Source organism: Candoia aspera, chromosome 11 (assembly GCF_035149785.1).
Source record: "Candoia aspera isolate rCanAsp1 chromosome 11, rCanAsp1.hap2, whole genome shotgun sequence".
NCBI classification, from domain to species: Eukaryota; Metazoa; Chordata; class Lepidosauria; order Squamata; family Boidae; genus Candoia; species Candoia aspera.
This window is the reverse complement of record NC_086163.1, coordinates 24,004,156-24,016,522: the sequence shown is the minus strand read 5'-3', so window position 1 is coordinate 24,016,522 and position 12,367 is coordinate 24,004,156. Positions and strand designations below refer to the sequence as shown.

At 53.0% G+C, this 12,367-nt stretch overlaps 2 protein-coding genes across 3 annotated transcripts in view; one reads left to right on the top strand and one right to left on the bottom strand.

Annotated features, from left to right (window-relative positions):
* ZFPM1 (zinc finger protein, FOG family member 1) overlaps nucleotides 1-4,184 on the bottom strand; it is a 76,613-nt gene extending 72,429 nt beyond the window's left edge. The window contains exon 1 of one of the 2 annotated variants that reach the window (XM_063313047.1): nucleotides 4,026-4,184. In XM_063313047.1, coding sequence (XP_063169117.1) covers nucleotides 4,026-4,065 — 40 coding nt within the window. In that variant the 5' untranslated portion in view covers nucleotides 4,066-4,184. The remainder of the gene's footprint in view (nucleotides 1-4,025) is intronic. The other variant, XM_063313046.1, reaches the window with a different exon arrangement.
* Nucleotides 1-12,367, top strand: part of PIEZO1 (piezo type mechanosensitive ion channel component 1 (Er blood group)) — a 362,810-nt gene that overhangs the window by 284,864 nt on the left and 65,579 nt on the right.

Sequence of the window (12,367 nt, the reverse complement as noted above, 5' to 3'; positions counted from 1 at the left end):
AGCATTTACAGTGTTTCTCAACCTTGGCAACCTGAAGATGGGTGGACTTCAGCTCCTGGAATTCCCCAGCCAGCCATGCTGGCTGGGGAATTCTGGAAGTTGAAGTCCACCCATCTTCAGGTTGCCGAGGTTGAAAAACACTGTTCTAGATGAAGTATATGCCAGGTCAGTGTTAAAGTTGCCAAGGCTGAGAAAAAAACTGTACCAGGTGATGAACAAACAGGGAGAAAAAACCGCACAGTAATATAACCCCGTAAGAAAACCCCACAAAATAAATAAACTATAGTTTAGTCAACTATATTTCAAAAATTCCTGGCACCACAGCAATTAAACATCACCTAAAAGGGTGCATGCCTAATACAAAGCATTAGTTAAAGGCCACTTGAAAAGGATGGTTTTCAGCGTCTTTTTTTTTCCCGAGTTCACCAACCGCCCTTCCCGAGTTCCACAAGCTGAAGAGGCTATTCGAAGACGCCTGCTTCCAGGATCCCTCTGTCTTACTGATCTTCCACCCAGAGGGGGCAGAGGAATATGTCGCTCACGGGCCTTAGGATACCACATGAGTTTCCTACGCTGCCCTAGGCTGAAGCTCAGGAGGCCGTCCCGGGGCAGAGGCCTATCTGCCTGGCCTTCTGAGATTTACTCTTCTAGGAAGGACCAGAATTAGGTCTGGCTGGACACTGCCCATGGATCCCACGGTCAAGAGCCAAGAGCCAAGGAGATGGCTGCGGTGGGAGATGTGGAAGTCTTGTCCGTGGGTGACTTTTGTCTCTGTCTCCGGGGGGGCAGCAGCTGTGAACTGCCGTGGGCCCAGGAGACATGGACGTCTCTGACGGGCGGGGCCGAGAAGATATTTATCGTCATCCCCTGGAATCCAATGTTTTCGGACAACCGAATCAAGGAAGACCGGGCACAGTAACTCCCTTATCAAAGACCGAGGACAAACAAACAGCGGCATATCCAGCACGCCATCCAAAATAAAATGGCACCAACTCACTGGTTTAAATATAGTCCAGCAGCAGATCTTTATCTAATCGGCTTTGGCCCATCACAGACTTCCTCCCTCCGAAAGAGATCGCCCATTCTTTCGGCTCTTCCATTCTTCTGACGTTATCAGCCTCTCACATCCAGCACGGGGCAGCTGGAGGGGGGAGCCTGGGCCAAACCGAAGCGCAGCCAGGAAGCAAGCAAAACAAGTGGGCTGCTCTGAACCGGGGGGACAGCGATGACCAGCCTTTGGGCAAAAACGAGAAAGGGGCAGCTGCCCCTTTGCTAGGACGGACTGCGAGAAACCAAACCGAACGAAGGAACGAGGAAAACAGGGTCTCTCCTCCCCAACCTCTCCCCCCAGTGCCATTTTCTGCTTTCTGTCTCACAGGAAGGGGCAACGGGGGTCAGATTTCCCCCTTGCGCTCTCTCCACCAGTTTGGCCCCCACCTCTCTGCCCCCCCCCATTGCTGTCCTTGGTTTTCCTCCCTTCTGGAAAGCAGCAGGAAAAAGGGGGGGGGGAGCCGCTGCTCTGAAGCGGGAGCCAGCCAGCAGATGCCCAGAGCTGCCCAGCTCGGCAAAGGCCCCGATCCATCTTCGGATCGCCTCTGGCTCCCTCCCTCTCAGGCAGGGCTGGCCAGGAAGGGGGGCAAATTAATGTACAGCCCGGCAAAAAGCTAACAGCTCTCCCTGGGCAAAGCAGGTTAGGAAGGTGAAAGGGGGAGAGGGGAAGACAGGTGGCTCAAAAGAGGGGAACAGTGCAACACCTGCTCGGAAGGAAGGACGGGGACCCCTGGAAGTGCCGGCGCAGTCTGCTGCTGCAAGACGTGCAGGGCCTTCGGCGGCTTCTGCCGCCACCACAACCCCCCAGATCTGAAGGAGCCTAGTAGCACCTTTTCCAACTAACCCGTTTTATTAAAAGGTAGAAGCTTTCTTGAGTTGTACAGGTTGATTCGCATCCCACTTCCATTTGTAGGGGGAAAAAAATCCTGTCCAAAAGTATCCAACTTCAGCCATGGGGATTATTTTGGTGCCATCCACACCACTTAGCCGAATGGTGGCTTGTTATTCCTGGTTCACGGAAAGTCCAAATCAAACAGGCTGAGGCTGGGTACAACGTCTGGACCAGGGCATTCCCGTTCAGGCTGGGTTTACACGAGACGCTGAAGCACAGACTCCCCACATCTTCGCATAGCCCTGTTCTGCAAACCTGCATCAACGTACTATGAGGTTCAATGTACTGTGTATGCCCAGCAAAGTGGGCGACATGGTGGTTAAGGTAACCCTCTGCAAACGCTTTCTTTAGGGACTCCAGCCGTGGTTCAACCCAGAAGCCCTCAGCTGTCCCGGGCAGCTGTTCCATAAACGCCAGGGCTGAACCACCAGGAAAAAGGCATTTGAGGCCCAACAGCAGCATAAACAAAGTCCGGGAAATTCCTCGCAGCCTGTCCTCTGGTTGAGGGAATCGGACCACCCCCTGCAGGACAGGGGACCCGGTGTGATAGGGCTTTGCCTCCCCTGTTACCCCCCAGCATTTCATCTCATTCCAGCAAAAATCATCAAGCAGGTCTACCTTATTATGCAAATCTGGCTCACACACAGAATCACTTCATTCCCAGCCCAGGGAGGGAAGAAGCCAGGGTTGAGAAGGAATTTGCAAGAATAGCTCAATATCAAGAAAAATTAATGGGAATTCAATTTGGGTGGGGGCAGAAGAGGAGAAGAACTTTCATCCAATTTTTTGAGGAAAAAAAAGTTTGCCTGGGTCTTATCAGCGGAATAAATCGCCTGAGCAGGCAAACAGGTAGATGCAGCTTAGAATGGCAATTATTTCCCAGTGAAGATAAAAGCACATTATCACTCGGGGTAGGGGGTAAGAGGGAGCCTCGCTATCCCCAGATCTCCTCTGCCTTATCAGTCGCTGAGATCTGCTCAGGAAGGGAGAGCGAGGGAGCGCGGGAGGGACCATGAAAAGCTGCCAAACCTGCCAGTGGAAAAGTTTTTCTGGTGGATATTAAAAAGCACAACCACCCCGGTCCTTCCCCCTCTTTCTCCGCAGGCCCCTCTAACTGCTTTCCCAGAGCTGAAAATCAGGGTCAGCCCGGGACCTCCGAAGGCGCGATTTTATCCGGAATTGCGGAGGGGAGGAAGGGAGAACACCCGGCGCAAGGTTTTCTCTGGGTGTAATTGGAAAGGGTGAGGATATTTTTGTTTTTTCAGGTGAGGCTTTCCCCCACAGGTGGGCGGTACCTGGGTCAGGTGGAACAAGTGACAGAAAGAAAGAGGCAATTAAGAGAGGCTCCAGACAGATTCTGCGACCCACATAAACTTTCAGGAGTATGCAAGCTTAGGAGTTTCACAGAACGCTTCTCCTCTTCCCACAGTTCCTCCCTCCCTCCCTCCCTCCCTCCCTCCCCAGCTGCAAAAGTCCCTCAAGATGAAACTTCCCAACGCAACAAACGGGAGTGAGTCAAGCGCGCGATAAGATCGTAATTTCAGCCCGTCCCGACAGGGCGATCTTATCTCGGCGGGGCTTGCAGAAAGGAATATTTTAAGGGCTTATCGCGGCTCTCATCGGGGCGGCGATCGCGCCGGGGAAGCGGCCAGAGGCGGAGCGGGACGCCAAGGACGCCCCCCGGAGAAAAGGCGGGCGGGCGCGCTCCCGCCCCCCCCCCCGCGGTGGCCTGCCTGGAAGCGGGACGGGCGCTGTCAATCGCGGCGCTCGGGGGCGGGGCAGAGAGGCGGCGGCCCCCGCCCGCCCCCTTCTCGGGGCAGCTGTCAGGAAGCCCCTCCCGCGCCGAGCCCGGGGAGGGGCCGAAGGGAGGCCCCGCCCGGACGCACCGGCGGGATCCCCCGAGCGGAGCCCGCAGTTACAGCTGGGGGGGCGGGGGGCCCGCGAGGGAGGGGCGCCGCGGGCCGAGGCAAAGTTCGCGCGGGCCGCGGCTCCGGCTGCCGGGGCGCCCCCGCTCGGCCGCCCGGCCAGGCCGCGGGGGGCGGCGGCGGGGCGCGGGGCGCGGGGCGGGCGCGGCGGCGCTCACGTTTGATCTGCCGGGGCTTGCTCTGCTTCCTCCTGGACATCGCGGCGCGGCGGCTCCGAGTCCCTCCGGCGGCTGCGGGGCGCGGGCGCGGCGGGCGGCGGGGGGCGGCCGGCACGCGGCTCTCATGCCCACCCGGCGCTCCCAGGGCTGGGCGGCGGCGGCGGCGGCGGCGCGGGCGGGCTGGCTGGCTGCTGGCCGGCTGGCGCTCCCTCGCCCGCCCGCCCGCCTCCCGCGGCGCCCCGCTGGCGCCCCGGCACCCGGCGCGGCTTTCCGGCTTCGCCGCTCCCCGCCTCTTCCTCCGCCTCCTCGGCTGCTGCTGCTGCCGCTGCCGCTGCTGCCGCTGCTGTTGCCGCCGCCGCCGCCGCCGCGGCCGCCGGACCGGCCCTCTGCGCGCGCGCGCTTTTTCTCAATGGAGCCCGGGCGGCAGCCGGCGCTCCGGACGCTCGCGGGGGCGTGGCCACGGCCCGGCAGCTCCCAGTTCATAGGGCGGCCCGCACCCGCCCCCCGGATGGGGCGGCCCCGCGCGGAAAGGGGCGGGGGCGGGGGCGGGGCCGCCCGAGACAGACAGCTCGCGTGTCCGGCCGGGCCGGGCCGGGTCGCGGCAGGTGCGGGGACCGGGCGGGGTGCGCGGCGGCCCCCGGGAGACCCGGCCGCGGCTCGCCCACGCACGGCTGGGCAAGCCCGGGGCGCGGCGGGCGGGAGAGCCGGGCGGCGGGCGCGCGTGGCCGGCCCTCCGGGCCCGGGCCGAATTGACTGACCAGATCCACGCAGCCGCCCCGCTCGGGAGAAGGGCCTCGGGGCCGCGCACAGTAACCCACGTGCAACAGCGGGCGTTTAAAAGTATCGTCGAACATCCTTGTTAGAAACAGCGCTCGGCCGCAGCTGAGCTCTCTGCCGACCCCGCGCGGAGGGAGGAGCGCGGCCGCCGCCGCGTGAGCCGCCCTCCCCGGGCAGAAGGGACCGCGCGGCGCCCGCCGGGACCCGCCGAGCCGGCCCGTGGGCCCAGAGCGGCTGCCCGGCCCGGCCCGGCCCGGCCCGGCCAGGGACGACCGCCGCTGCCAGCCGCCTTTGATTCCGTAAGTCGCCCGGAGCCCGTGTGTGTGAGATGGGTGGCCATATAAGATCCATCCATCCATCCATCCATCCATCCATCCATCCTCTTCTCCACGGTCATGGACTTCTCTGGGAATTGTATGGCTAGCCTGGATAGAGCTTGATTGATTGATTGATTATGTGCTATCAAGTCCATGTCGACTCTTAGCAACCGCAGAGGCGTCTGGTATGTGGGTAAAGCAGCGTCCAATGCTCTAAAATCCCAAACTTTCCTGAATCTTGGAAACTGATCTCGTTTTTAGCAGCATCACCTGACCTGCAAAGAAGCATCTCAATCAAGGGAACAAGCCTGCTCTGGAATCGCCCCCGAGCTGCTGGAGGAAGGGAATTTGGGGTGATGAGAATTCGGGGTAACTGCCCTGCAAAGAAGACCGGCCACTCTTTCCCTTCCTGTATGGCCTGATCAGGCCAATTTTGCTTCTTCACCCATCTAGGAATCCCCCAAAATGTACCATTCAGGTCTCTCGTCATATGGGACTTTCTACTGATGGTGGTTCATCCTGCGAATACCCTTTCCTTCTGGGGGAACAGGGGAAGAGAGGCTAAAAAAGTTCAAGGACTTATATTCAGTTCCAGATGAAAAAAGCTAAACAATCTTATGCTCATTAACAATGACATTCTAAGTCATAATGAATACTGATATGTATCCTTTTTATCTAAGCATTAGAGTGTTAATAAACTTTAATCAATACTGCACCACTGTATCAAAACAATATAATCTATTAAGTAAGTGTCACAATAATATAATAGAAATACTAGTATAAAAAAAATACACAAGGAGTTGATGGGGACATGTCCTCCAATCCACTGTTTCTCAACTTGTGCCACTTTAAGGTGTGTGGACTTCAGCTCCCAGAATGTTGGGAGCATGCTGGCTGGGGAATGCTGGGAATTGAAGTCCACACGTCTTAAAATTGCCACGGTTGAGAAACACTGCTGTAACCCTTGCAATAAATGCGAATTTCCCTACCCTGAAAAAGCACACTTTTCCTGTAGCATCATAAAGCTCTGGGTAGATCTTACCCTGAATCTATAAAGATTTTAAAGTTTGGGGCAGCAAAGGCTAGCCTATTCACTCAAAGGCAAGGGGTTAAGACAGGGTTTCTCAACCTTAATAACAACTTTAAGGTGCGTGGACTTCAACTCCCAGAAATGAAGTCCACACATCTTAAAGCATGCTGGCAGGGGAATTCTGGGAGTTGAAGTCCCCACATCTTAAAAGTTGCTGAGGTTGAGAAACCCTGGGTTAAGAGGCCTGCCTTCCTGTACCCCAGAAGTGAATGCAGGATGGTCCTTTCACAGTTGCCTGCGTTATTCCTGGGATTTTTGCAGGCTATAGTCAAAAAGGCAAGATGGCAGCTGCAAAGGTGCAAAGCTCTGTGAATTCAGCATGGAAAATGGAGTCCCTTTCCCTAGTGTTGCAAATACTCCAGATTCCAGACTCCACGTGTTCACCTGGGCTCTGCTGAAATACAGGAAGCAGCTCACAGACCAAACTACGATTCCTCCAGCTGCTTTCTGTTTGTGTCGGTAATATCACACAAAACCATGTTTTATTGACATATCTTCTTTTTTAGTATCTATAATACCGAAAATAATACCTAGTATTTATAGCCCTGAATACTTACAAATACTTTGGTGCGTATAACGCTGAAAATAATGTTTAATATGTATAACACTAAGTACTTCTATAAATACTTCAGTCTTTATAACACTGAAAATAATACTCCTGCAGCTTTGTTGTGGTGGTTCTCCTCCCCAAAGGCACCCATATTGCACAATAATCCACAAGTGGCTGAGTTCACGCATTATGCCAAGCCGTGAGTTATGCTTAGAAACCCCCCTGGCTGGAGCCCTTCTGGCGCAAAGGCTGAACCTGGCCACTCTCAGGGACCGCCCGTTTTTCGTGGATAGGATGTGGTGCAAAGCAAGCCATGGTAACTGACTGGACAGTTATGGAAAAGTCTCCATTTTTTGGTCTGACAGAAGGAAAACTATTACATCAGCCTTCCCTGAGATGTTAGGACCACCATTCCATCACCACTCACACAACCAACATGGCTAACCAGACAAGACATTTAGAGAAGGGCACCGAGTTACATGATCTCTTCGGATACCAGCACAAGGCCTACACCGAAAACCCTGCTGAAGTGGGGCAGTTTGCTCGTTTTGATTTTTGCTTCAGCTCGTTTTGATTTTTGCTTCAGCCCTGGGATGGGCGCAGGCAAAGAGTTGGAAAGGCCAAATGTTCCCTCCCACTTCCATACGAAGAATGCCTCTAAGTGACTTAGTGTAGCTCAGTCATGCTTGTGAGTGTGCATGTGTGTGTGTGCGTGGGTGAGAGAGAGAGAGAGGGCCAGAAAAAGGAAGGATGCACATGCATCAGAGTGCATGGTCCTGCTCGACCGTGTCTGTAGAGATTCCTAATGCATGCCAATAAATAGAATGTTTTCCCGCAGACTGAATTACATGCCTGCAGAGGAGATAATATGCAAGCCATTGCAATTCCCATTGTGTGCAAAATGACGTCTTTTTATGGACCTGTGTACATTTGTATTAGCACCAATTAATCAGGGATAATATTCAGAATGATGCAGAAAGGTGAGTGCGTAGCTGGGAGGAACTGGGGGGCATGCAAGGGGAAGAGCCGATCGGCGGAGCCGGAGAATGTCCGAAGGTGAAGAAGGAAAGGGGAGAAATGGCTGAATGTTAGCCAAACCCATCTGACAACAATGCTCAGACCAGGGTTGGGGCCAGGGAGCTGTATCGCAAGCACCTCCTTCCCAGCTTCCTGGTGCTGCTTCTTATGCTTAAATTACGGAAAGTTTGCCACAGCCCATGCTGCATCTCTTTCTTTTTAAATTCACGTAGGAAACGAGCCAAAAATCACCTCCCAAGAAGCTTGGGGTTAACTGAAATGACAACCCCTTCCTCTTGGGTCCAAAGTCCTAGGATTCCCATAGATCTGCAGGGCCCCGTTGGGGAAGGCTGCGCTGGACGGTCAGTGCAAGAAATCAAAGGCAGAGGAGTTTTAAGTGAGGCTGCCCAGCCAAGGCCTCCAGATTTCCAGCAAAGGTGAGACGGCTGCTTTGTAGATCAGTGGCTCTGTTATGCAGTTGCTCCTATCGTTAAGATGTTTCTCCTTAGGTCCAGCTCATATTTACTTTCTTGGAATTTAAAAAACAGTAGACTTCATCCTGCTGTTTAGATGTTTGAAAAAGGCATCGTATTCTCACTCAGTCTTACTCAAGAGACCAGGGATTCTCCTCCAGGGTTCCGCGGCACCCTCGGGTTCCGCAAGAGGTCCCGAGGGGTTCCCTGGGAGATCACGATTTATTTAAAAAAATATTTCACATTTGGGCAGCTTCACGTTAAAGAGGTAAGTTTCATTCTTTATTTTTAGTTTTAAGAACACTGTTAGTGCATATACATGGGCCTACCCATGAAACAAATACAATAATTGTGCAACTTCCGGCCTCTATTTGAGCCTGAATGGGCAGGGGTTCCCCGAGGCCTGGTAAATATTTCAAGGGCTCCTCCAGGGTCAAAAGGTTGAGAACGGCTGCAATAGACCAAGTTCCACCAACTTTTCCTTGTAGGCAGGACTTCATTGTCGTACCTTAATTAATTTACATCCTTCCGTAACTTGTCAAACTCATTTGGGGGTGGGGGAGAGGGGGCTAGGGGAAGAGCCTTGCTCAGGCACATGGTGGTGTAGACAGCAGTTACTCTGGGATGAAGAAGAAGAAGATGGAGCCTTCACACGGCTGGAGACACGCTTTGCACGCCTAAGGCAGAGCCCTGGTGGTGAAAGGCATGCACTGCAGATAAGAGGCCAGGGTCACTGCAATCTCTCTGACAACAGCAGGGGAGGACCAGGTCTGCCTCCCAGCACTCAAGCCTCCTTTTTGCGTCCTGAAGGGATCATCCCAAATTAAGTTGGGGAACAAATGGCCCTGGAGCCGCTTGGGATGGACCTATCAGTTTAACCCTTGCAAAATCTTGGGAGGAAAAAAAAAAGGCTGGGAGGGGGCATTGCTTGAAGGAACAAAAATGGGGAACGGCCATGAAAGGATCAACGAATGGGATGCTTCATCATTACTATGACGTTGGATGAGTTGCTTCACAAAGGGAGAAATGAAATGGAAAAGGCTGGAAATCAACTGCTGTGCTTGGAATAGGTAAGTCTGCCATCTACTGGCTGGGCCACCTTCTGAAAATGCCCAGGAACCAGCCTTGGAAGTGGCTGCCATTCACTTCCCTGAAATCCTCAGGAGGATGCGCCTGTCTCTGTTCCCCGCCCCATCTGTTGGCCAGCTTAAACTGCTGCTCCAGGTCTCTGTCCTGACACAACACCCTTGACAGTGAAGACCCCTTGAGGGGCAGAGAGTCCTTTTTTCCATCTCAACTCTCTTTTCTCATGGAAGACACTAGGATGCCGCTGCTGAGAACAATTCAGCACAAGAGCATCTTCTGATAATTGCAGTGTGTGTGAGCATGACAACGCCGAGAGAGGTGGGTCCGGCCCCTCTCCGTGGGCTGGGCAGGCTCTCAGTTGGAGACCACAGAGAACCATTTGTGGCTTTGTACCTGCTAAGGGTCCTCCAGAGTTTCTTACAGAATTCTAGGGAGCTCCTTCAAATGCTTTACAAATGCATCATGCTCTCCTCTATGCCTGATGCTTGTGGGGGATGAAAATGTACACGCTGGAATATAGCACGGGCTAAGAGACAAAGCCACAGATGAGGTCCCCATCTTGGAGCTGACTCCTGCTACAAATGCATTTGGTAGCTTAAAGCCACATTCAAATTCTGCCCCTTCTGGTCCTGCAGAATGGGAAATAATGCTACTTAATGCAAAGGGGTAATGCAAAGAACATCACTAGACTATGCTTGGGAAGTACATGGAACACCCGGAAATGCCTTATTTGATCCTCATCGCCACCATCCTTTGGTAAATAGTTTCATAGCTTGACAGCTTTTACCAACACAATATTGCTTCTAAGCCTCAATACATCTTCTGTATCTCAAGCCCACTAGATCCCATTTTGTTCTTTAAAGAAAACGATCTTCAAATCCCCACCTAGTCTTATTCAGGTTCAACATGCCAAAGGTCTTCAGAAGTTCCTCAAGATTTGATTTCCTTTCCTTAATTAACTTATAACCTGTTACTGTTTTTGTGTGATGCTCAAATAGGTTGGGAGATGGCAGTGATCTTGTCAGTGAAAGGAAAGGAGGTGGTACGTGCATTCAGCAAAGCAAACAACTCATCCAAAGTTAGGCCAGCACATAACTTTGTGATTGCTTAACTGGGGCACATAGTGAAGAGCCTGGCAGACTGGAAAGCCAGCATTTTTCCAATTACTAGGGAAGTTTAGCTGGTGATCCAGGTTATCTTCCTGCTCCCCCTTCCCCAGGCAGGGTCTCCCATTACCCATCTCAACCCCTGTGGCCAATGCATATCCACAGAACAGCTCAAATTAATCATCATTTGTTTTAGCCTTTCTGCTTTCCTTCCTCACTGGAATTATAGCACTGGCATTCTGCAATCTTCTAAGTGTCAAATCCACCCAAAGCACTCAACAATAAAGTGGAGCTCAGCAAACTTGAGGGCTTTAGGGAGCTGAGTCTGACCGATGGACTGGACTTTTTCTTTCCCCAAGCAAGAGCTGAGATCTAAACTGATTACTTGCTATAGCAGAGATCCTGGAAATCTCCATATCATGTACCAGGTTTTTGTCAAGCGTGCCCAGCTGGGAGAAAACAGGGAGGGTGCTGGCTGGGGAACTCTGGGAATTGAAGACCATACATCTTAAAGTTCCCACAGTTGAGGAACACTGTCCTAGAGAATCCCTAACTCGATGGACCTCTCTAGGATTTTATTTTTGTTTGGGAAGGGGCAACCCAACTACTAGGGAAAATAATTTTAGCCCCTCAAAGGCGCAGAGTTGTTGGAGGTTAAATCCCACTCCATCCTGGCTGGTGGTCTGGATCTGTTGTCTGAGTTAGGGTGTTTGCACAACACACCGAACCCTTCTCCTCCCACGGCCCGTTATGCATGTTGTGTGAACACCCTAACTCCGTCTTGAATCCCTGTGCCTTTCCCTTGTTGATGGGTAGCTCTCCTCACAGGGCTCCCTAAGTGGAGACCACAGGGAAGGCTTGCTGGGGACGGCTTGCAGGCCAGGCAAAGCCCTTGTGCCTGGTATTACAAGCAAGAAATCAGATAAGACGAGGAACAGGAGGCCCAGCCACCCTCCCACCTCACTGGCCGCTGAGAAACCGCTTTTGCTAAGCCTCCCTGAGGACTTCCAGAAGAGCCTGTTGCTTTTCAAAACCACTTAGTGCTATTAATCTAAAGGCCAGAGAACGCTGGAACACACAGGTGCAAACGTTCCTCCTTTGCTTTGCATCTGCAGCGGAGTTTGGCAAAGGGAGGGCCTTGGGGCCCCACTTCCAGCGGCCTTGGGTTTCTTGCTCAAGTCCGCTGGCAAAAAACACAAGCCAGTGTACGTTTCCTGGCAAATTTTTCCAGCTCTTTCTTCCCCTCCCCTCCTTAAATTAAGCCATACTAATTATTTTCAGACTGGTTTATCTCGGCTTTGCAACACGCTGCGAAGAGGTGGGTGGTGAGCACTCTCAGCTGCCGTAAACAAAGGGACAGTTTGGAAAACAATTCTATCGATGCATCAAATTAATCCTGCAGTTTTCATTACAAGCCCCAAGTGGCCAGATTCGAGCCCACCGTCAGGGGCTCTCTCTCTCTCGTTGCATTTAAATGTTTCGATTGCAACATTAATGGAAGAATATCCTGTCTCTGTGATTTGGCCTCTCCCCGAACCTCAGGGACGTGCCTGCAAAGGTCACTTTGAGGCCAGAAAGGGGGGACCGGGATTGTCCCGAGAGAGTCAATTTACCAGGGGCCAATCCACAAAATTTTAGAAACTGCCTGCATTCCCAAAGGCAGCAGCGGGCTCCTATCTGCAAGCCAAGGCGATGGTGCAAAAAGGGATCTCCTGGAGCAGCCTGGACAGCGGCATCCCCCGCAAGGAAGGCCCCATGGCTCATCTTTGCAGAGGTCTTCTTCTTCCCAGGCTGGCACCTCCTTCTTCTATGTCTGAAAAAAGCAGAATGTGGCATCCTCACATCATCGTTCTTTTTTTCAATGGCTGGTTCAATAGTAGGCGAAATGGAAAATTGGAGCTTCTGGAGCAAGTTGCAAGTTGCTGC